Source organism: Anopheles merus, chromosome 3L (genome assembly GCF_017562075.2).
Source record: "Anopheles merus strain MAF chromosome 3L, AmerM5.1, whole genome shotgun sequence".
Taxonomy (NCBI): Eukaryota; Metazoa; Arthropoda; class Insecta; order Diptera; family Culicidae; genus Anopheles; species Anopheles merus.
Genome location: NC_054085.1, coordinates 9,059,106 through 9,084,573, shown reverse-complemented (window position 1 = coordinate 9,084,573; position 25,468 = coordinate 9,059,106). Strand labels below are relative to the sequence as shown.

Below are 25,468 nucleotides of genomic sequence, written 5' to 3'. Positions count from 1 at the left end.
ACCCTCCAATGTGCTCCTTCAACTACAACTATCTATGCAAATAAGCTTAATCGGTAAACGACAAACATGAACTACAAAAATAAATGCACACAACTCAGCACGAGAGCTCTGCCACGTTGTGTGTGATTGATTGAAACGAGTAACAATCTAGAGCAAAAAAAAAAAAATAAACCATTTGCAAAAATAAACACACAATCCCGACACACTCTGTACAATAGCTGCACGCATTTACATATACATATGCCTATGTATATTTGCATACTGGGGAAAACCCAAAGCGCCCCCTCCTATCTTTAACAACCACCCGCTCGGTTTTTCTTATCTCTTGACGCATGTAAAGCATTTTGGCTAAAGCGGGGAGCGGGATGTGAGACCATTATCAGCTTTTCTCTTTTTTTTCTCTTCCCCGCATCACTCGGTAGTAGTCATTTAAGACAACAACAAAAACGCACCCAATACTGCACCTCCTGTAATACAAAGAACGAAGGGGTGACAGCATTTTTTTTTTTTGTATCGAAAAAAATGGGAGAAACAGATAGAGAGAAAAAAAGGAATTTGGACAGCTCGTCCTAAATACTGAGTGATGTTTGTACGTGTGTGTGTGTGTGAGTTTATATCGCACGACATCAACATTGATTGTAATGTTTGCAGGACAACATTACAGCACAAATACATATACACACAACATACACACGTTCTACGGTTAAATAAGGAAGCAAAAACAAATGTAATAAAACTATACTAACACATACTCCGACGAAACAAAGATAAGTAAAAATTTTTTTCTATTGATTTTTTAAAGGAAGAATAATGATATCACTGAAAAACATCTGTTAAGAAAAATGATAGAAAAAATGACTGAAATCACATTGGACAACATGTTTCTTGCAACACCCAGGAGACAAAATATGCCATGGACACATACCGTTTGTTAGCTTTGACAAAGTGAGGCCTGCTTCAAGAAAAGTGCAGCAGAACTTCAGTCCATCCCAAGGTAAGGATGCCTGTATCTGAAGAACCTGAACTGAAAAGAACGGAAGACCTTGAATATGCATTGCCGGGAATATTGAAAACATCTTGCTCGAGGCGTTCTAGAATCATCTACCTTATCCACCAGAGAGACTCCCGTCTAAGAACGTAAACACAGAATATTCTAGAATTACTGTGCAGCAAAAGCCTTCTAAAAACAACGAAAAGTGCTGCCACGCTGTACGCTCAATTTTTATTCAAACACTTGTACATGTGGTTCAGTTTGGAGATGTCCCGCTCGCTCATACCGACCCGCTGGCCGATCGTCGCGTTCGGATCCTTCGGGACGATCGTTTTCTCCCCGTTCTTGCTGAAAGCGGTCGAGCTGTAGTGCATCACGCTGCCGTAATCGTACTGCACGCTAAAGTCCGTCACCGTGTCACTGTCGTAGATGTTAAAGTTGTGCTCCTTGCCATCCTCGATGTTGTCCCACACGATCTGGACGAACTGGTCGCGATCGCTGGCGCTCTGCTGATGGTAGAACCCAACCGCATGGATAAACTCGTGCACGATCGTGGCCAACCGGAAGCACCCGGTATCGACATCGTAAGGTTGCAGGTTAAGCGTTTGCGCACCACCCCGGTGACCGACGGACGAGTAGCATCCCGACCCGGTACCGATCACACGCACGTAATCCGGCTCCTCGGTGCGCGTTACAAACTTCAAACAGGTGACGGACTCGATTTGGCGCAAACCGCGCTTAATGTGTTCGATCTGTTCCGAAGCTGTTACAAAAGCGAAGGTACACCATGGTAGAGAGAATATTTCCGTGCTTTAATATCACAAGCCCCGGGCTACTTACTAAAGTCCTCCTCGACGATCATCACCGGCACGGTATTACCCGGCCAGCGGTAGGTCGTTGCAATCAACCCGTTGCGTCTGCTGCTTAGGAGCGATCGTTCCTGTTCCTCGCTCAGCACAATGTCACCTTCAAACTGCCCGCTAAGCTCCTCGGCCAGCTCGTCCGGTCGCAGGTTCCGGAGTCGTGCCGCTGCCCGGAACGAAGGGGGGAAAACAAGACCCAACAATACACATGGATCAACTCTCATCTACATCTCCTTACGAAAGACATACCATTTTCTGGTGTATTTTTTATCACTCCTGCCTGGACAAAGGCCACCGCAAGCACCAACAACAACAACCCACGGAACACACCCATTATTTATTTATTTTATTGGGTTAAAGATGCTTGTTCCTCCTTCAGCACTAGTCACTAGCGAACTGTTTGCTAATGAGGCGCTGTACTTGGGCCATATATCGTCTGTCGGCGACCTGTCGCTACCGTTACGCGTTACGACTGATAACGGGTGCCAATATACCTGCACACACACACATTCCAGACACTATTAACAATCGTCATAATGTGTGATATGCGCAATCGACTTCTACTTAGGTGATGGGCGCCAATAAAACAGAAGCGAAAGAGTTTGAACTGGTAGCCGATAACGGAAGATAGGAAGGATTAGTGCCCTTGTTAGGCTTCACCGTTCCCTCCCACGATAGATACTGGCATTACTGGGCCACAATCTTCCCCTTTGGTCATCATTTCATTCATTTTTTGTCCACTACTGAGCGGTAAGATGCAGGACCTGGTGACTTGCAGTCTTTGGTTTCTATTTGTTTTCCTTTTTTTTTGCAAGTGCGACACATACCAGATAATGATGCGCTGACGTGGGTTTGCTTGGTCTGGACCGAGAGCGAGATTTGCGTTTTCGAAGGAAGGTGTGCTATCTCGTAGTTTGCCATTTTTTTTACAAACACTTTTGATTGTTTTGATTGCTTTTGCTCTATTCGGAGATAGAAGGCCGGTTAGTGAAATTGGAAAGTTGATTACATTGGTAGCAACAAGGATTAGGTGGCAGAAAGGCATGTCAATCTTCAATTTCAAATGTTAACATTTTATACAATAATCTACTAAGAGATGGAGATGATCCTTGCTGGGTTGCTCCTGAGAACGATCACTGAAACGCTCATTTTTGCTTATGTCACAGCCCTTCAGTTAGAATGATCAATATTGTAGTATTTTTCTACCGTCCAACCACGGGGGACTACACCCCTTTTTGGTCATTAGTGACGAACGTTTTTAGAGGGACGAGTTGGGCAGTAGTGGTGTTGATGGCGGAACTCGGGCCAGGCCACGCGAAGGAAAGGCCTTCAGGAACTTAGGACTTCCAACTGAAAACGGATTAATAGGAAAAGATGGGTTTCTGCCCAAAAGGAGTTATTATAACAAATTGTACATTAAACTTTCCGCTAGTATTCTCGGTTCGTGATAATCTATGCTGCTAAAGTGGCACAATTGATACAACAACTTTTCGGATGGGGCAGAGTGACCCGGCTGAGACCTAAAGCAAATCCTAGAAAAGGCCAAGACGTTCAAAGAAAATTCAGACGTTCTCCGTTCAGGTTCTGAATTAAATCTGACATTTATTAAACAAAATTTAGTTCTTATATACTAACATTTTTGAAGGTGTTGAAACGTGTCCGTACACGTTGTTTAAATGTATTGGTGCCAATGCGTGTGCAAATATTGTTCCTTTTTTCGGAAATCCATGCTATGGTCTTTTTTATGTTCCTTATGTTTCCATATGCTGCTATGTTTATTCTTCTAGAATCTAGATTGATCCTAAACACACTTGAAATTTTATGACCTCCTCGCTTTGGGTTGGTTGCTGAAAGGATTCATTTCCTGGTGCATATGCACGTTTTCGTCCTACAAGCATTTTTCTGCTAAGTTCTTTCCACACGCGCTTCCCTACGCTTTGTCCGTGTTGCTTACGATTATCGATACACTCAAGAAACGGGCTGTTCCCAAAAAATGTGTATTGATTTAGGGCAGCGATCTTGTTCTCATACGATAAGTTTTACTTACTTACTTAACCGGCGCTACAACCGCTTTGCGGTCTTGGCCTGCCTCAGGAGTGTCCGAAACCGCTCACGATCTCGCGCCTTCGTCTGCCAGTCCGTTATCCCGGCCTTAATGGCGGACGCCTCCACGCCATCTTGCCACCTCAACCTCTGTCCTTGTGGATACGATAAGTTACAATAGTTTAAATTTATTCTCAAACTTAGTCGTTGCAAAGGAAACATTTCGTTACAATTTAAAAATCGCCTCAAACCTACCCGTTGCTGCCGCAACAAGAAGATATGTTCATAGATAATATTTAGATAAAGTATGAACCTGTATTTTCTGTAATGTTATTTAACTGGCAAGAAATGGTAAGAGGATCGAAATGCACCTTTTTTTTTTAATGTGAATTAATTTCAACCATCACCGGTCAAAACGACTCGTCCGGTAGTTCTAGTGTAAAATGCTTATCAGGCGCTACAACTGCTACCGCTCAACCGTATTGACAATTTTAAAAACTTATTTTTCAAGCATGTTTCTGTTGAGTACGACGACTAAGAGTGTTTCGTTCGTTTTGTTTGGTACTGTTTCTAGACGATCTAGTCACACGAATGAAGGCTCATCTCATGTGTTGAACGATGTGAGTCCCAGCTTCGTCCGTCGCGACAGGTTCTTTGAGGTGAACTGATTTTTCAGGCTGTAGAATGACCGCTTGGCAGCCAGCATCCTTGCGCGCAACTCAGCTTCCATGATATTGTCGTTGAATGCTTTTCCCGGGGCCGCTTAGTTTGCGTGCTGCTTAATCCGCCCGTGTATAGAACTAAGCCGCGACAATTTTTGATCAAAATCAAGTGCAACAGTGACTGTTGCGGTGTGGTACATTTCTCACAAAACCGCGTTTCGCGACATTACGACATGACAGGAAGTTAGCCTTAAGAGGTCCCAGAAAATTGTGGTTCGTTTAGAATAAGTGTAAACCTTTTATTGTATGTACAATGGCGGCCACCTAAAGCCAGACACCTGATATTTTCACCTTTTATCTGACTTTGCGACACTATGTACTGTTCCCTAGACCACTTATTGGAAAACTTTTTTCATCCATAGATGAGGGCACTCTTTAGCTCAGACCGATATCTTTTCAGACCGATATCTTTTTAAATCTCGGAACACCATTCATAAATGCCATAAAAGGTATGAAATTTATGCGGTACACTGAAAGTCGGACAGTGTTCATTTCATAGCAAAATGATCACTTAGCACGCCAATATTGATCAATATGGTTCATAAACCATTTGATATCAGTTATTAAAGATCTTAATTATCTATTATTACAATTTCTCTAAGCAATTCAAGATTTCAAGAGAAACGAAATAGTAATAGGAAAATACTTACATACATACACGAAACTACGCAACAACTAGTAATGGATTGCCAGAATCGAATCCACGGCGCAAAACCATTTCCGGTCATCGCTACTCCAACTCCGATTCCAGCCAAATTAAACCGACTCGATGTGGCCTGCACCTGCAGTCAGAACAGGTTCCGGTCGGTCTCACCGATTTTCACGATTTCAACGCCTCCGACTGCCAAGGAGAGGCATCAGTCGGCTCCGGATTTCTCCGAACAGCTCCGACCTTAGATATATTTCACTGTATGTTTGTAACATAGAATATTCTAAGGTGTATCTTGAAGGGACTGTCAGCTTAGAGATACAGTGAACCCTCTGTTGTTTGAGACCTCCCTAATTTGAAAACCTCTTCTTATTTGAACATTTGAACCACAGGCCCTTCATTTCCAGTACATCTTTGAGCCTACAATTTGGAAAACTTCTAAAATATGTACTTTTCTTATAAGGGTATAGTGTTGCCATGGTTAATATTCTCCCAGATCCTTCAGGATCGCCTTGTCCCGCACGTCGAAGAGATAGTAGGAAACTATCAAAGAGGATTCCGAAACGGAAAATCAACCACTGATCAGATCTTCACCATGCGGCAGATCTTGGAGAAGATGGCTGAATACAGAAACGACACATACCATCTCTTCATAGACTTCAAAGCCGCATACGATAGCATAGCCAGGGTAAAACTGTACGACGCCATGAGCTCATTTGGAATCCCGGCCAAACTGATAAGGCTAGTTAGAATGACTATGACCAACGTCACATGCCAGGTGAGGGTGGATGGAAAACTCTCAGGACCTTTTGCGCCAGGGGGACGGGCTTGCCTGTCTCCTATTCAACCTGGCACTAGAGAGGGCCATCCGCGACTCGAGGGTGGAGACTACGGGAACCATCTCCTATAAGTCAACCCAGATCCTGACATACGCTGATGATATAGACATCATTGATCTGCGGCTCTCCTATGTAGCATAAGCCTACCAAGGGATCGAGCAGGCGGCAGAGAGCCTCGGATTGCAGATAAACAAGGCAATGACCAAACTGATGGTGGCAACATCAGCGGGCCTACCAATAAATAATCAAAATCTACGTAGGCGTGATGTACAGATAGATGAACGGGTCAAAGGTTAGCAACGACAACAGTATGGAAGCTGAGTTGCGCGCAAGGATTCTGGCTACCAACCGACCATTCTACAGCCTGAAAAATCAGTTCTCCTCAAAGAACCTGACGCGACGGACGAAGCTGGGACTATATAGTACCTATATAGTTCCGGTACTCACATACGCCTCTGTCACATGAACACTTTCCAAAGCTGACGAAACCCTCTTAGCCGCGTTCGAGGAAGATGCTCAGAAGCACTCTTAGCCCCGTATGTGTGGCAGGACAATGGAGGAGCCGCTATAATGACGAGCTATACGAGATGTACGGCGACCTCACTGTCCTACAGTGTATCAAGCTCGCCAGGCTCCGGCGGGCTGGCCATGTTGTACGCATGGAAACGGACGACCCAGTCCGTAAAGTCTTTTTAGGCCGTCCACAAGGACAGAGGAGGCGTGATAGGCCAAAATTGAGGTGGCAAGATGGCGTGGAGGCGTCCGCCATTACGGCCGGGATAACGGACTGGTAGACGAAGGCGCGAGGCCGTGAGCAGTTTCGGACACTCCTGAGGCAGGCCAAGACCGCAAAGCGGTGGTAGCGCCGGATAAGTAAGTAAGTAATTTACTGGGAACAGATAAGATGAAGCCAGCATAGCACTTGGTGTTGATAAGGACCTCTGTACCGTACATGGTTCCGTGTGTCATTTTGAAGGCTGTTAAAATATGACTAACGCCAATTTCTACCTTATCTTGCCTAATGCTAATATCACTTGTATATTACAGAGATGAACTTTAACATGATTTTTCTCGCACAAAAATGTATTTACTTAATAAACGTGATCGTGCCGCACATAGTTACAACATACAGTAGCAACCCAATTGGAAACGCAATCCAGTAAAACTGATTTTATCTCATTGGTATGTGTATTTTGAAAATCACTTTTCCGGTTTTGGTATAATCCGATCAGAACGTTATGATCAGAGAACAAATGGTATGTTTGGTTATGTAGTACAGGTACGCGTTTTACATTACAGAGTTTTCCATGTCATTTTCGAATGTCCACATCATTATTCACCGCATCCAAGATTTTTTAAAAAAGCTGTCAAATGGTGTATTTGTATCATAATAAAATTACAATGCTTACGTACGATTTTCAACACATCCCAAGAAACTGTCAAACTCAATCGAGCTTGAGTGTTGAACGTGTTGAAAATCGTGTGAAAGAATTGATAAATAATTGCGATGCAATTAGAACATTTGACAACAATTGAAAAACATCTCACGAGCAATGAAAGATGTTGTACACATTGGAAATCGGCTCGGAAAACCCTGCATTTTTGAAAATAATACCTTCTATCATTTCTACGCACATAAATATATAACAACACCATTGAAGATAACGAATGTTTACGTTAGTTTCCCATTTGCGAAGGGCAACCATTTGATGCTATAGAACCAAGTTAAACAATAAGTTTAACACAGGATAGCGTTGCGAATTGTATACGGTGCTAAAAAATGGTTGCGTTGACCGTCGCGTTGATGAGAACTGATGTGGGCTTAAAAATCCCTTAAGCTAACGCTGTAAGTCATAAATCAACTGGTAGTTTGACCAGCCGCAGAAGCCAGCGAAAACCGTTACTAATTGCCATGCATTTGAATACATAATGTTTGCTTCCCGTTACGACATTAGAGGATCTTCGTCCACCAAAGCACTAAATACAAACGCATGAAATTTCATGTGATACAGAGTTTTCCAAGAACTGTCAAACTCAATCTAGCTTAAGATGTGTTAAAAATTACATTCGAAAACGGCTTGGAAAACCGTGCATAAACATCAACATTGTTTCATGCGTCAATATTGCTAGGAATGAACGTTCTGGTTCTTTCTCAACGTTTGTCAGCGGCTTAAAATATAATGGCCTATATTTTATATGTACTAAGTTGATGGACACTAAACATTTATGGAGTTTGTTTGTTTTCAAATATTTCAACCAGTTCTCACATAACCTTTAAACTGTTGATACCATCCGATCGATAATTTATCTGAGCAGTCAGTAAATGTAAACAGTTTCGATGCTGTTGGCCAGAAACATTATTTTGGTTTGTTTTCGAATGACATTCATCTGTATACATAATAAACTGAAGAAATCCTGCCACGGAGTCACAATTAAGCTTGTGAGCAGAAGTAAAATTAACTAAAATGTCAACGGCCAGGTTTGATGACAGCTTCTCAGAATGCTTGCACAATTCCATTACCGGTTTAAAGCTTTCCATTATCCGATAGAACTATTCCATTATATGACTCGAAACCCTGTATACTAAACAACGAGCAATTTAATGTTTGAACACCTTTTTTTAATACAATCAAATGCAACATAAATTAACAAAGACCGTTATAAATAAATGACAACATGACTACGCAAAAAGACAAGCCTGCTCGAAAAAAAAGAGAACAATTCATAGACGGTAAAAATTATGTTAATATAAAAATTCTTTACAACTGTATCGTCAATGTAGTGAGTATTTGTATGATAAATATTAAATATACACCACGGATATACGGTTCTTTGCTAACCGAACGTGATCACGTAACACAACCTCATCCAAACGTTTCCTTGAGCTATCGCTAAAAGTCATGAATCGACTGATTGTTTGATTAGCCGCGGTAGCCAGCGATAGCGCAAACTAATAACCATGCTTCTGAATAATAACAAACGTTGTGTGATGATCGGTGCAATCACTCCGTTCAGCATCTCTGACCTCACAAACATCAGCATTTATGCTTTATTAATTTCTTTTATTGATACAAACAACAAAGCGGTGCGTGTTAAGTTTCACGAATCAACATTCTAGAGTATGCCATACTTATGTATTGTGTTCCGGACCAATGCATTGATGTTTTGATATTTCTATTTACATACACTCCATTAAGATTTGAATCAGAACATTTGTAGTACCACCATGCGCCCTGGCGTGTGGAAGCACAGTTTTCTTCTAACTTTGCATCATTGTCGCGATCCATTGTCGTGAACTTCTCGTCCTTGTTATCTTTCATAGCATCATCTGCCGTTCCCGTGTATAATCCCAGCTTTGCTAACGCATATTGCTCCTTCTCACTCCCGATCATAAACTCATTATACCGTGCGTACTTGTAGTTTCCATCGTAGTCTATCAACTCCACCAGCAGCTCGTGCTTTCGGGCCGATGTAATCCGATGCAAATGCTCCAACCCGAGCCAAAACTCTCCATCGATACTTCCGAACCCATTCCGATACTCGGTCCAGTTACGGTAAAAGTTCACCGATCCGTCGTAACGAAACTGGAACACCAACCAACCTCCTCCGAAAGCAGTCTGTTCGCAATATCCCAGGAAAGGTTCATCATCCTCGGTAGGCTGTATGATGTACTTGCCCGATCGCTTCGATGGATTCTTCTTGCACGATGGAAACGAGACTGTACGAAGATTTAAGCCAGAATTGATCATAAACAAATCTAAATCTTGTTTTGTCGTTAGCTTTTGTAGTTCCCTCCGTAGATGGTCTTGATTTTCATTGGCTTTATTCGTTTCAGTCTGCAGTGCAGTAAGGTTTTGGCCAATTGCCTGACCGAGCTGTTTGATGACCTCAATAATCCTAGAAATCTTCTGGTCAATGATTTCTTGATCCTTCTTTATGGCTGTTTCGACTTTGATCAGCTGGTTTTGTTGATAATCTAATTTAGTAATCAGCATCTCGAATGCAAATCCAGAGAACGTGGTATTTCCGCTTTTTGCTGATAAACCGGAGACTACTGATGTTGAACACAACACCAACACTAAAACCACGATCAATTGTGCAACGTCCATGATGTTCAAGCACCCACCACTTTGCAATAAAAGAATGATACTGTACTGATGCTGGTAATTTAGATTCTTTTTATAGCGGTTTCTTAGGAGTAGAAATCAACATTACGGATAGCTAAGGACAAGGGTGCTTATCAGTTTTGAAGTGTAGGAACTCATCAGTCTGTTGTTTTTTTACAAAGCGCATTGCTTGCATTAAACAACAGTTCTCCCCGCAAGATTAGGCCAACATTGCAAAGTTTTTAATGTAACAGTTAAATGTAACAGCAGTTGTTGGTGATAAGGAATTTTGAACCATACATTGTGTCGTGTTTCGCATCAGATGAAATCATTCTATAAGACTGGTCCTAGCAAGAGGTTTGAGTATGTAATATGAAAATTCTTAATGGTGAAAACAGGCAAGCTCAAATTGTTAACATTCTGACTAGTGTTGGGTAAAGTAGCATAATTCAGTGTGCTGTGCGCACACGCACTTTGCCCTAAGTGTGCTGTGCGCACTGTGCGCACAGTGCGCTCTCTGAGTTTCAGTTGATCAGATCGGCTAAGGCAGCAACAGGCAGAACCTTATCTTGTGTCAGAATTAGTGTTGGGCAAAGTGCTACTGTGCTCATTGTGCGCACAGCACATCATACTGTGCGCACAGCACAGCACAGTGCTTGAATCAACGGAACAAAAGTAGAAAGTTTGGAGCAAAATAATCGTTTTTCTCCCTCTATCCTCTATACCGCGCTTGCTTGCACTCATGCGCGAGCGCTCGAGTATATTCTCTCAGAACTGAGTATTCCCCAAGCGATTCAAAACGCTGCGAAGTAGTAAGAAAAATAGAATATAAAGTAGCCGGTCTCATGGTACAGTCGTCAACTCGTACGACTTAACAACATGCCCGTCATGGGTTCAAGCCCCTAATAGACCGTGCCGCCATACGTAGGACTGACTATCCTGCTATGGGGGGAAATCAATAAGTCACTGAAAGCCAACCCCACAAGTGTGTTGGCAGGCCTTGACCGGCATCGGTTGTTGAGCCAAAGAGGGAGGAAGGAAGAAAGTAGCCTTCTACTTTCCGTTCTACTTCCACGCGCTATTCCTCTGAAATTTTCAACCTCATCGCGATCGCTCCTCACCAGCTCGATGCTTGACGTAGAGCAATAGGCGGCAAAGTACGGCCCGCCGCAACATTTAATCTAGCCTACTTATAAATTTGACTGGGTTTCAAAGACGAGAAGAAACTATTCGTATAAAAATTACTGAATATTTATGCAATACGGCCGAAGCCATTTTTTCTGAATGAAAAAACTGAAAATCTTTTGATATTTCATACCGTATTACTCTTCTTTTATTATCGTAATAAGGAGAGACGGATTCACTAAAAAAGGTGTAGTGTGAATTCGATTTTGAAGAAAATAGACCTCATTTTGAGACTGAACGGAATTTGAAACATGAACTCGAAATTGTTCGGAATATGAATCAAAATGTCGTTGAAATTTGGTAATTTTTCGGAATGGTTTGAATAAAATAATTGGATTTCTTTTCTCAAATGTAGAGTGTTTGCTACAGTAAAATAAATTATACATTGTTTAGACCGATTGAAAATGAATTAGTAATAACATATGAAATTCCAAAAATTTCCTTAAGTGGCCATAATTCGAAGCAAGACGGTACATCAATATCCATTGTAAAGGTAAACACCAACGTAAAAGCAAAATATTGTTTTCATGTTATGCTCACGATGACGGTTTTGAATCAAATCGTCCGTAATATAAAACACGAGCTGGAAACTGTAAAATAGGAAAGAAAATATCGTTTGGAACCATCGTTCTTGCCAACAAAAGACAAACGTAACTAGCTATGGGAAAACAATAACTTCCCAACATATCACCCGGAACCAAAGGTGCGAAACCTTTAACTTCTTTTGTGTACAAATAAAACCAACTCCGATCATGGCAAGTCAGATTCGTTCGAAATGTCAGGATAGGACTATGCCCATCCAACATCTATCGACTTCTCATTTAAAGAATTTGCTTATGTCCCCTACTCAAGGTAAGGTCTCTAAACTCCAACGTTTCCAGTAAGGGATACCTCCTAAAGGTTTCTATGATCGCCTAGACTATCAAGTGTCAAAAGTCCACTTCGAAACAGTATCCGCAGTACCCAAAAATCGAACATACCACAAAGCCTCTCTGATATAACTGAATGTTCAGTATTTGATATCGATTAAAAAAGAGCGAAAAAAATTGTTTAAATGGAGATTTTTATTAATGTACAGTGTGGCATTCCGTTCTACTCATGTTCATCTCTGTTTCATAAAGATTTATACAGATGTGAATTGTATTTTGTCGAAATAAGTTTGATGATTTGGTATGCACTCACGGTTACCACGAAATTTCAGCAAGAACAGCAAAGTGGTACGAAGATTTTTCTCAACCAAAACATTAATCCCGCAAGCCGAATACGTACCTTAAATTGTATCGGGGTAAGCGGTTACCAAATCAACTTTTTGTTTATCACGAGCATGCGGGCATCGCATTATGTTTTCTTTTGAGGCTCAAGCTGACTTGCATGTCGTTTGTACAGAATAAATTGCTGCATTTTCAGTTATTTGCTTTACTGATATTGAGTAAAACGACAAAACTATATATTACTCAATAGCTTTCAGTAAAAAAAACATAACTGCAGCAAACTTAGAAATTTTGCTGTGTATGATTCGTACCACTCAACAACCAACCGCCTCTTGCACGTCTTCTTCGAGCGCCTCCCAAACTTCCGAAGCATTCAAAAACAAACGAACTCGAAAACTCACTCGGTTCTTTGAAACACTTACAGGGTTTTACAATTGAATAAATAACGTTTGCCATTGATCTCAACACCTTTGATTTTGATGTTAACATTTTCCACAGCTTACTAATTAATGCATCGATGTTGTCAACCCATTTTCATTCGATGTCAACATTGTCTGCTTTGATGTGATAAACTTCGAATGTTTATTGCTTTTTTGATTGATTGTTCGAAGGTTGAAAACACGGCCTGCAAGCAGTGTGGATCGTGTCACAAATTTTTTGGTATTGAAGGTAATGTTTAGTATACATCTGACAAAAACCAGTCTCAGAAACATCTAGCTTTATATTTGCAGAACAACCACGCAAGAAAATAAACAAGCTTTTGGTCTTCTGAAAACGAATATTCTTGAATGATGATAGCGCGTTCGACGGATGTCGTTCATTGCCAAATCTCTTAATGAAAATCTGAAAGTTGGTGATACTTCATACGTTATACTTCATATATGAGCACAAGAAATCAATTTAATTTTCACTCTTTTTTGTGATGTCAAAGCTTAGTTTTAGTCCAATCCGTTCTTCATACTATTTGGCCTTCTGTTGCGATTTGGTATGGTTACAGCATTGGGATGATCTCCTTCAGCAAAACACTAAACATTATGAACCGCTAAAACGCTTAAGCAAACTCACCATGCCGGATTGCTTTCTTTCAAGTCTTTGAATACGAATGTACATTCAATTGTATATTTGGCTGATTGTAACACTTGTAAAGACACTGGGCTGACTGGGCTTGTAAAGACACAATACAACTACACTTTTATTGCAACAAATTACAAAAAGATTTGATTGCAGCCATCTGTCTGTTACGCTTTGGCTTCGGAATGTTCCTAAGCTTCTATTTATTTGATGGAAATTATACTTCATCCACCGTTACGATTCGCGAATCAACATTCTTGAGTATGACAAACCTATATTAGATGACATGTAGTAGTATCAAACCATATTTTCTCCACTCTCACTGTTCCTATAAAGTCCATTTAGATTTGAACTGTGGCATTTTTCGTACCACCATGCTCCCTTAAATTCGACAGCACAACTTGAATTTGGCGAATTATCATTGTCCCGATCCTTGGTCGAAAACTTCATGCCCTTGTGGCCATGCAATGAGTCTCCTGCCGTTCCCGTGTATGCTCCCAGTTTTGCTAACGGATATTGATCCTTCTCACTGCCAATTGCGAACTCTTCATACCGTGCGTACTTGTAGTTTCCATCGAAGTCTTTCAGCTCCACCAGCAGTTCATGCTTTCGAGCCGCTGTCAAACTGTGTAACTGCTCCAATCCCAGCCAGAACTCTCCATCAATGCTGCCGAACCCGTTTCGATACTCGGTCCAGTTGCGGAAAAAGTCCAAGGATCCGTCGTAACGATACTGGAACACCAACCAACCTTCTCCTAATACAGTCTGTTCGCAATATCCCACAAATGGTTCATCCTTATCGGTTGGTTGTAAAATGTACTTGCCCGTCTCCTTTGAGGGCTCTTCCTTGCATGACCGTGACGAAATGCTCTGCAGATACAAGCCTGAACTGACTCTAACCCCAGCTAGATCATTCTTTGAGATGAGCTTTTGGATCTCCTGTTTCATCTTTTTTCGCTTAGCGTGGACTGTTTGCTCAGTGAGCATTTGGATCAGCTGAGTCTTCACATTGGTGAGATTCTGGTCCAACGTTTTTTCCTGCTGAATTATGCTACGAGTGACGCCAGCCAGTTTTTGGTCAACGATTTCTCGATCCTGCTTCATTGCAGCTTTCATTTCGTTCCATTTGTCCTGTAGCATTTGATTCAGCTGAGTCTGTTGTTTGGTGAGATTCTGGTCCATCGTTTTTTCCAGCAGAATTATGCTACGAGTGACGCCAGCCAGTTTTGACTCAAAGATTTCTCGATCCTGCTTCATTGTAGCTTTCATTTCATTATAGAGTCTGCTGTTTGGTGAGATTCTGGTCCATCGTTTTTTCCAGTTGAGTTATGGTCCTATTGACGCCGGTTAGTTTTTGGTCAACGATTTTTCGATTCTGCTTCACTGCAGCTTCCATTTCGTTCCATTTGTCCTGTAGCATCTGATTCAGCTGAGTCTGCTGTTCGGTGAGATTCTGGTCCATCATTTTTTCCAGCTGAATTGTGCTACGAGTGACGCCGGCCAGTTTTTGCTCAACGATTTCTCGATCCTGCTTGATTGCAGCTTCCATTTCGTTCATCTTGTCCAGTAAATGCTCTAGCTTCGTAACTATCATCTCAAACGCAAATCCGGAGAACGTTGTATCTCGGATATTTCGATCGACACCACGCACTTTGGCTATTGAAAACAACGCAACCATTACCATTAATGAAATGAAATGAAATGAAATGAAATTACAAGTACACTTATTTTTGCAACGTACATTGTGATCAGGTTTCAACCACTCTGTTGACAAAGAATGATACCGAGCTAAAGCGGCTACAGTGGCCTACTTTTATATTGGAGTAGTGGGAAAGAATAACTTTACGTCAAACAAATGATGAAAAAGACGATCGGCATTGAAATGAAGCAAAGTGTGTTTTTGTTAAATTGCTGATAGTATTGAAACAAAACAACTCAGCCTCAAGATGCAAGTGAAACTCAAGATTGCAAATTTTAAAAAATCCAAAATTTATGTTTGTCTGATTCGTCAACAAGAGGCACGGAAATCCCGCTCAATGGTAGCAGACGTAATAAATGGTTGTAAAATCTCTCAAAACCACAACACACATCATAATTTCAGTCCACCAGCGATAGCACTGTGTATTTTCTTCGGGTTTTGCAACTCTTGAATGCCCGCATAATCTTGCGTATGTCTTTGATGGATTCTCCTGCTGATGAATGGAAATCATTCGTTTGATGATCTTTTATCAAATATTCGACCGCGGTTTCAGAATGTGCGGGAAAGCGTTGAGTTTTATTCGGCGAAAATAAATAGTCACACATAGTGCTGATTTCAGTACAAAGGACAGTGTAAGCACTAACTTCTAAACACTAATTACCGTGATTAATTAGATTGATTGAGTCTCAGTGTACTCAATATAAGATTGAGTGTTAGTGTGTTGCGCACAAATTACGTCCTTACTATCTCGAGTTTTCCGAAGCGTCTCTCGTTACAAAAAAGTCGAGAGCGAAGTCGCAACCACGGAATTGTTGCCTGCAGATCTGTACTTTATCGCTGACACAACTGTCAACAATATAACCTAAGTAGCAAATTCTTCTAAACCAAATGTTTAATTAACTCAAATCCAAACACCAGCAATTCAATCTCATTTCTCCTTTGGACTTAGTTTACGTATAGCTCGTAACCTGTAGCAATGAAAGCAGCGTCAATCGATGTTTTTTTTCCTCTATCAGCGAGGGTCTTCAATCCTAGCAGCAAACAACGCGATTGGTATGGTGACAAAGTGTTACTGGCACTCCACTGAAGTCCGGCGACTAACGCAAAACGTGTGAATGTGCGTTGAATTCTTTCTATTCCCTCTTTATCAACTTATGCAGATGGACACCAAACTCCAGACTGAGTAGTACTCACACATAGTCACTCACGATAACACACATAGTCATTTTAAATAATAAACCAAGAGTTCTGTTGACTCTCTTGATAACATCTTCATAATGACCTTTGAAAGTTTTCACTTTTATGTGTACTACTTGAACCTATTATCGAACAAGTCCAGAGCCAATTGCAGGGTATTGGAGTCTTTGAAAAACGAGTATTACTTAATGTCGTCCGTATGCATTAAAGATTTCACGTCACGCAGGACAAAACTCACATAATTAATAAATAAAAAACAGAATCATTTACTCTTGCGCAATGCGGTGATACTATGCACCAGCACTCCCATCCAAATTTATTTACGTAATGCATACAGTTTTCCTTCTATTTCCTTTACGCATAAAGAGCTGGTTTGCTCAATTAATAAAAAACGACATTGTGTTGCGAAATCAGCAGATAACCAGCATACTTCTTTGGGCGACTGTTGAGACGTTATCAACAGGATTCTTTCTTTTACCCGAAATATGTAATGCAAGCAGTTTTAAGCAACGTTAATTTATTATTTGAAGCTAAAAATTCAGTCACTTGGCTCGGGGATATGTGAAAGAGAGCGGCATTCTTTACCAACAGTTTGCTCGTGCATCATGCTCCACTTGCCATGCATATGCAATCGTATCAAACGATTGATACGCCTGTTCTAGCCTCGTGTTTTGTGTGGCTTCGAGGGCTTATTGATGATGTTTTGATTCACTGACCATTATTGACCTCTACCATGGGAAATTTTAAAAACTGCCACAAAAAGAAAGGTGATAATTAATCTGTTATTTTTGTATCATGTTGGACATTGACTTCCCATGGCTTTCTTCAAGATTTCCTACTCCACTTGACCAGTATAAAAGGAAGCTGCATTAATCGTTCCAGCACAAAGTTATCCTAGAGAAATTGTAGCGATTGGTGAACAAGATGAACGCTCCGAAGGTGATTATTTATTTATTTATTTATTTATTTATTTATTTATTTATTTATTTATTTATTTATGAATTTATTTATTTATGAATTTATTTATTTATCTATTTATTTATTTATTTAGATACAAATATCTGCCTCAGTGGGTTAAATATAGGGAAACTTAATGACTAAAAATGAAAATTAATGATAACAAACAAATACTTAAATCTAACTAGACAAACATATACTAGACAATAACCAATTTGTAACACAGACAACACAAGTAAGATGAAAGAATTAGGATGGGGAAACGAAAGGGGAGTCAAAGAACTGAAGGAAGACGGGGCAAAGGGATTGAGGGGGATATGAAAATCTAACACACCAGAAGCACTGTTGAAGCGATGGAGGGATCGAAGAAACGGATCATTGGTGCCATAAAGTGTTCTTCTCGACGGAGTTTGAAGGAAATCGCGGCGTCGAAGAAAGCAAGCAGGCGCGTACAGCGGTATTCTGTCAAGTAATGAAGGAAAATCAATTTCGTTCCGAAGCAAACTGCTGATAAGCAAAACTTGAGAAGCAGAGCGACGATCGTGCAGGGTCATCAAACCAAGCATGCGACACCGGACTTCATAAGGGGGAAGAGAAGCACCCGATTGCCCTAAAAGACGCCTAATGGCAACACGGGTGAATCTGCGTTGAACGCTTTCAACCCTTTCAATCCATACCGAGCTGACTGGGTATCACCACATAACGCTAGCGTATTCTAAAATAGGGCGGACTAAGCTACAGAAAAGGGCTTTAAGGCACATAGGGTCACGCACATCATTTGCCATAGCACAAATCATTCCTAATACACTATTGGCATGGTTAATGGTGCGCTCAATATGTTGATTGAATGACAGCTTTGCATCAAGGAGAACCCCAAGATCACGAATGACATTAACACGATTTAATACAACAGAGTTCAATGAATAATTATGGAACAACACATTTATACTGTTAGTGTTGGTGTTTATTCTTTCGCATGATCCTGCTGGAGGAACTAAAAGTTTAACAGTCATAAAACAGCACAGTACATGTTTCAACTGGATAAAAGATGTATTATTTACTCTCAATTAAACACTGAGAATAAAATGAAACATCCAATCAGCACACACTGGTACAATATGCGTACTGTCCTTTGCTTGTAACCCGGCGGCGAGTGATAAAAGAGATCCTTGAATGCTTCTTGCTCCTAATAGCAAAAAATATTTGTTCTATGGCTAAAATCAGCCATAAAGCAAATAATTTTTCCAATCAAGAGCAAAAGATGAGTCCAAAATAGCAAAAAAGACTCTGCACTCTGCAAAATAGCACCCTCCATTCGCTCCATAGCAACGACAATAAACAATGTTTAATTAAACTGTCAAAGTTTTCCCATTGCTTTCTGTCAATTTGTTCTAAACGCATCGACCTGGTCTCTTTCATGGACTTTGGGTAAACAAAACACGGTCAAAATAATAGCTGGGCTGTGCAATAAACAGGATCGAAGCACTCTTTTTGTTCCAATTACTTAACATTGGATTAAAATAAAGATTTTTGAACAAAAACTAGAACATTCTTCTACCGAATCGTGAGATTTTACTATTTTTTTTTTGATAACCATCAAAACTTAAAGTGTAAATTGTTTACATGGCGAAAACAACCTTATTTTATGATGTAAAATTCCTAGCGGTTTGCTTAGAAATCCATTTGTTTGGATCAAAATCTGTTTTGATAAAAAAAAAGTTGCAATATTTTCATTTGTGTTGAATTTTTTATAAATCTGCTCTGTAAGATGGATAAAATTGCGGAGTATGTGGCAAAAATGCTCAATATAAGGAAAAAATGATAGCTTTCATGCATGTTTTATAACAATTTGGACAAAAAACAATCTATACGCAGTTTGAAATAATTGGTTGGTGTGCAAAAATTGACAAATTACCCTACACTACCTATTTAACTTGCGAGGAGGATTGCACTTTGCAGTGCCATTATACACTGTTTCCACGTAGCTACAGTCAGTCCAAAAAGTACTTGTAAATAGGCATGACGGAGCTTAATACAGGGATTTTCAATACACACGCATTGCTAAAAAAAAATAAGCATTAAAATAATGCAGCAACAACTAAATTATTAAAAAAAAAAAGTCGTTTTATTGGCGTGCAGAAAGTATTCGTCTATCAGGGTTTTGGCGTAATATGCGTAAGAAAACAAAGGTTATAGAATCAAAAACATTCTTGATCTTGTTGCTTATTGCATTTATGACTATAAGTGACTACTTGACTAACGCCATAACTCATTTGAGCATCAAAAAAGGGGTGTTTTTTACACACTTATCCTACAAGACTTGTTCCAATTATTCTCTGGTATAAAGATTGCATTTCCTGGCCGCGTGACCAAGTTCCATTGAAAAATTGACAACTTATGTCATCATTTTCATCAGTCTAAAAAATCATTTTCATCAGTTTGGTTTCAGCTGGTTTGGTGTTTCGGGCAAATGACAATACTCTGTATGCTCTCCCGCTCGAGTGGCTTTTAAACAAAAGGTACTTTTTAAGTACAATTACTCAGAACTGGGACTCTAAGTACTTAGAACATGCAAGATTATGGTTCAAAATTTCTTTTCCTATCAATTTGAATCATTTTTCTTGCTCAATTTTCCTCACTGAACCCTAGTATAATGACAGCATTATGCTACCACTAGATTTTGCTGCTACATCTTAGCACACTGTTTTTATACATCAGATGGCGACCGTATTACCTTGACATCTTAAACTTTAAAACAAGTTATGCTACTAGAGACTATTTTGAAATAATTTTTTTAACTTTTTGATGCTCCCTACCAGATTTAGCCACTTTCTGCGTTAGGTATTATTCAAACAAAACATGTTTGTAACAACTCACTCATTCAAGCCACAACATGGCCAGCTACAATGAAGCGGCCAAAACTTGCCTTTTTCTGTAAAATATTCAGCTAGACGAATTTTTTTTGGGCTGACCGTATAAGCTATAAGATTACTTTGCTTGTTTGACTGTTTGACTGTTACCGCGCGGCTACATGAGGTGAAATATACAGCGAAATGAACTATTTGACAGGTGAAATATCTGACAGGTATAGCTAAAGGGTTGGGGGAGACACAACATCCGCTTTCGAAATTCTATTTAAAATAATATCTTCTCAAGCAGAACATTCCCTAATTGGAAGAAATTATTAACTGTTGACTGAAAATTAACGAAGTACTCTATATTGAAGCTATTTAATGGATTTAATTACGATTTTGTGCACGTTATTTGTTTACATTGCACATCAGCTGGTTGCTGTGATGCTTTATCCGTCAGATATTTCACCTGTCAAATAGTTCATTTCGCTGTATATTTCACCTCATGTAGCCGCGCGGTTATACTTTCCGATTTGTGTTTGGGCTCATATTACGGTTTATTGTGAGCTTCCAGAAAGTGGTTGAATTATTTATATATTATTTCTCGTAAATTGTTGAATTAATTGTTTGAAGAATGTTAGGATATGGCCAACCAATAGTGGAAATGGGTAAAATCCTAATCCCAGCAATAAATAATAGGATTTTTCAATACAATTGCAGTTCCATGTACTGTCCCAGGAGTTGTCCCGGGAGCTGTGTCATTATTGGATCCAGGAACGGTGTAGGTTCATGATTGATTCCTGAACCGCTATGGGTTTATGATATGTTCCTGGACCGGAATTGGTTCATGATTAATTCTAGTACCGGTAAGGCTGCATGATCGGTTCCAGGACAAGTTTGACTGGATAATCATTTTTTGGACCGGTATGGGTTCAGTATCAGCACCAGCATTATGTCATGCGCAGTTCTTGAACCAGAAGAGGTGGTGTTAAGATGTCTCTCTCTCTCTCTCTCTCTCTCACACTCTTTCTCTTTTCTTTTTCTCTCTCTCTCTCTCTTTTACTTTCTCTCTCTCTGTCTCTCTCTCTATCTCTTGTTGGCTTACTCACGCATCGTCGTGACATGGCCTGGTCAACAATAATTCTCCAAGATGCTCGGTCCCTGACTGCCGCCTCCTATCCATGCAGACACCCGTTCTCCAACAGGTCTCGCTCAGTTTCAGCTGATCCAGCCATCGAGTTCACTGTGCTCCCCTGCGAACACCTTCTTGATGGGACATGAGTCCGGCATCCTCTTGACATGCCCCAGCCATCGTATCCTGCCAGCCTTCGCCACCGTTCACCCTTCTCCTCCACGCACCATGCTCGAACACACCAGAGAAAAAGGAGACAGCAGAGTCCATCCATTTGCCTCGGACTCCTGTAAAATTCTAACGATTTCAACGTCAAGTTCGATACTCTCCCCTTAAACTACTTCCCTGTATGGTGGCCTCTAACAGCCGGATCAACTTTCCAGGAAAGTGGTACCGCTACATGACGATCCATTGCTCATACCGGTCTATGGTGCCGTAGGCCGCCTTGTAGTCGATGAACAGGTGGTGCGTTGGAATCTGGCGCTCTCGGCACTTCTGGAGGATCTGCCATAGAGAGAAAATTTGGTCGGTGGTGGATTTGCCTCCAACAAACCCAGCTTGGTAGCTGCCGACAAAATTTGTAGCAAGGGGCGCAAGTCTGCAGAACAGAATCTGGGACAGGATCTTGTAGGCGGCATTGAGGACTTGATGGCCCTGGCAATCTCACCCAGAGATGAAGGGAGCACCTCGTTGTTTGCGCCAATGCTGGTGCTGTTGTTACTGCTGTGCTGCTACTGTGATGGTTGCCTTGTTCTGGTGGTTGCGCCAGTCTCTCCTACCTGATACATTCAAGTTTTCTTCGAAGTAGCACTTGCACCTTTCGATCACCTCCCGCTCGTCGCGATTAAAGAGCAAACCCGATCCGTACCTTCTTCAATCTCCTGTAAAACAAGCGGGTGTCCCTCGACTGGACTAGCTGCTCCAGCAAGTGTTCGTCTGACTCTTCAAAACGGCACTGGAAGGGCAGGGTTTGCTGTTTCCTCAGTCATCTGTAGTTCACCACGTTCTGGTGAGTTTCATGCCGTAGCATGCGGGCGCGCGCTGCATTCTTCTCGGATAGTGCTCGTCAGCACTTTTCGTCGAACTATTCATTTTTCTCTTTGCGTAGAAAGCGGCTGATCTTGCATTCGGCTGCAGTGCTGATAGCTCGTTCCACCATACGCTAGCGGTCTACGAGAGGCATCACAGCGATGTTGTTGTCGGCCGGAAGCGCTGCCACATCAGCACACTTCAACCGGTCCATGTTGAGCCTTGGGGCGGGCTGACTCCGTTGGGTGTTTACCACAGAGAGTTTCTGCGTCCTGGCTTTATCAGAACCAGGAAATGGTCTTGTGCACATTTATAATGCTCAGGTTGGAGAATCTACACATCCGTTCGTTGATCGGCCACCATCCCATCACCCTCTGCGGTACTGGCGCTCCATTGCGCCTTTCCAGCGCACCTCCAGAAGTGCTATTATCTCGAAGCCACGGGGTCAGACCTCATTGTACAGGATACGGGTACTCCCATTCGATAAGAGAGATCTGCAGTTCCACGTTCCGAGCTTCCAATGTTAAGTCCTTTTTCCTTGCAAGGGCCTGAATCGATTGACCCGATAAAGTTTTTCTTCCCGATAAAGTTTTGACTTTATGTTGCGTTGCAGTTTTACGAGGGTGGCTTGCAAAGCCCCTCTTGTCTAACCTCAAATCTTGTCTAAGGGCCTACGCTCACTGGCTTTTTAGAGTCCTGCAGCGAGCCAAGGCGGGAGAAGCCAGCATAGCTCTTCGGGAAGAGGCCGCTCCTAGGATGGAGAACCGACACTACCAGGTAGAGTCATGAAGATCAATTATCTTACCCCCCCCCTCCCCCTCTCAATTTAGCCATGCAACCCATCCGCCCAAGGGATTGGGTATCCTCGTATACTCAAGCTTGGATAATTGAGAGACATGTTACCGTTCTGTACGACGGGGACGTATTGAGTAGGAGTAGGGGGTGGAGAGTCTAAGTTAACCTTACATTAGGTTTCGGATCCACTCCCGTATCAGCGGGATATTGCTACAACACTGCCAACAGCATATTCAGCGATAGCTAAAGGGAGCCCACATCAGTTCACATCAACGCGACAGGCAACGCAACCAGTTTTTACCACCATAACTCTATCTTGGGTTGAACTTATTGCTTATCTTGGTTCCATTGCATCAAATGGTTGCCCTTCGCAAATCAGAAACGAATAAGAACGCGAATAATGATGGGCACATTCGAAAGTGACTTGGAATGCCCTGTGATGTAAGATGTACTACATAATAAAACATTCCATTTGTTGTGTAATTTCGATTTCATTCGAATTTATTTGATTGGCAGTCTAGAGAGGTTAAAAAATACCTTCGCCTATTATTACCTAATATAATATTAACTGTAGACTAGTGAGTGAGATTTTTAAAAGTAAAAAAGTAGTATTCTGGGGTAGTAACAAAGCTATTATTAATCCTAATGACGAGAGCTGATATGAACAGAGGGAAGTGTAGGAATATAACGGGATGGAAGGCTTGATTAAATGCACGAATACAAGCAAACAAGGGGTCGTTGGATCCGAACACAGCACGACAATAGTACGGACAATGTCCCCCGGCCTTGAATTGCTTATGTTGCGCGCTTCGGTTGTTTTCGATAAGTGTGTCTCAATGTTTTTTGTATAAACGGTATGTTCTGAGTATTTGCTATGATGGTGTGGTTCATAATAAGTTGTGTTATAGTAGATATGCTAGAATAGCTCTAGCGACTTTACTTTCAAAATGTTGGTTAAATGTAAGTTTGTCGTCTAACAACACATCGAGGTCGTAAACAAGGGATGTGCGATTGAGCATATCATCAGCAAGATAATAATCATACCGTATAGCATTTCTATTACGGCAAAAAGAGATCACCGAACATTTATTCAAATAAATACTAAGACGGTTACTAGAACACCATCGGGAAAATGAATTTAGATAATTTTGGAATACTTGGCAATCATGCAGGCTACTGATAGTAAATTTTTTTTTTAAATCAGCGTAAAACAGAAGACCATGAAGAGGGAGAATTGCATGAATGTCACTAATAAATAAAATATACAATAGAGAACTTAAGACCAGTGTTGTTAGTTCACTCTTTCATTTTACAGTCATGTCAAAAAATCCCCACCACCCTTTTTCCAGTGAATAATTACAAAAAATCTCTTTTGAATGTAATGACATGCAATTCGTGTGGTTTAAATATATTTATTTAGTAGTTAAATCATATAACAAAACGCTTTCCGTAGCTTTAACCCAATGGAAAGCTGTTGGACAAAAAACGGTCTCCGTTTGAGTCAGGTAATGCAAATGACCTTCGTTCAGTTCGATATATCAAACCAGAGACAAGTCGAGTTCTCTAACACGGATCATAATAGAAAATGAGCATTTTTGAAACTTTTTCTCAAGCAGTTGAGTCACATAATCGGCACTATTCATTTGACTTTCATTTTCGAGTGCACTACATCGCCTTCTCTTTTGTAACATGTTTTCTTTTAAATTCGTGTACTCCAGCAAGAAAACACTGATTTTCGCACTGGCCAAATGAAAATGTTTAATTTTTCAGTCACTTACGATCGATAAAGGCACCAGGCAGTTGTGAATTCACAAGGTTAATGTCAATTGACATTCAAACTACAAAAGTAGACCGGACAACACTTTCAAACATTCTAGAACATGTAGGTAAACTTGTAATTCCTCTATGATTAGAAACATTCGTATTATAACCTTTTTCAAATATGGGAAACAGCCAACACGATTTCCATAAAGCAGGAAAACATTCAGTTGTCAGTGAGAGGTTAAAATAAATGCTAATAAAGGTGTGATAATGTTTGCGCAATTTTGAAGAACTGATGCGGCGATTTTGTCAGGTCTGGGAGAGTAGGAAGGTTTTAGATTATTGAGAGCTGTTAAAATTGCTTCT

General features: G+C 40.8%; 3 protein-coding genes across 3 annotated transcripts; all 3 read right to left on the bottom strand.

The window, feature by feature from the left end:
• Window positions 1–1,200: 1,200 nt before the first annotated feature.
• On the bottom strand, window positions 1,201–2,280 carry LOC121599182 (seminal metalloprotease 1-like). Its single transcript, XM_041926777.1, has 3 exons — window positions 2,104–2,280; window positions 1,832–2,020; window positions 1,201–1,754 (listed from the first exon to the last, which is right to left on the bottom strand). Exons 1-3 carry the CDS (start codon window positions 2,186–2,188, stop codon window positions 1,216–1,218), a joined length of 813 nt encoding a protein of 270 aa, XP_041782711.1. The 5' UTR covers window positions 2,189–2,280; the 3' UTR covers window positions 1,201–1,215.
• A 6,427-nt stretch (window positions 2,281–8,707) lies between these two features.
• On the bottom strand, window positions 8,708–10,373 carry LOC121600457 (fibrinogen-like protein A). The gene has a single exon (XM_041929067.1). The coding sequence runs from the start codon at window positions 10,214–10,216 to the stop codon at window positions 9,200–9,202; it is 1,017 nt and encodes a 338-aa protein (XP_041785001.1). The 5' UTR covers window positions 10,217–10,373; the 3' UTR covers window positions 8,708–9,199.
• A 3,401-nt stretch (window positions 10,374–13,774) lies between these two features.
• LOC121600488 (fibrinogen C domain-containing protein 1-like) lies at window positions 13,775–14,949 on the bottom strand. The gene has a single exon (XM_041929128.1). It carries the CDS (start codon window positions 14,947–14,949, stop codon window positions 13,978–13,980), a length of 972 nt encoding a protein of 323 aa, XP_041785062.1. The 3' UTR covers window positions 13,775–13,977.
• Between the last annotated feature and the right edge of the window lie 10,519 nt (window positions 14,950–25,468).

Bases quoted from the DNA above. Each gene is read 5' to 3' on its own strand.
- LOC121599182 (XM_041926777.1), bottom strand. From the start codon at position 2,188: ATGGGTGTGTTCCGTGGGTTGTTGTTGTTGGTGCTTGCGGTGGCCTTT. The intron at 2,021-2,103 runs GTATGTCTTTCG...CGTTCCGGGCAG, and splicing joins AAAAAATACACCAGAAAATG to CGGCACGACTCCGGAACCTG. The intron at 1,755-1,831 runs GTAAGTAGCCCG...CTTTTGTAACAG, and splicing joins GATCGTCGAGGAGGACTTTA to CTTCGGAACAGATCGAACAC.
- LOC121600457 (XM_041929067.1), bottom strand. From the start codon at position 10,216: ATGGACGTTGCACAATTGATCGTGGTTTTAGTGTTGGTGTTGTGTTCA.
- LOC121600488 (XM_041929128.1), bottom strand. From the start codon at position 14,949: ATGAAAGCTACAATGAAGCAGGATCGAGAAATCTTTGAGTCAAAACTG.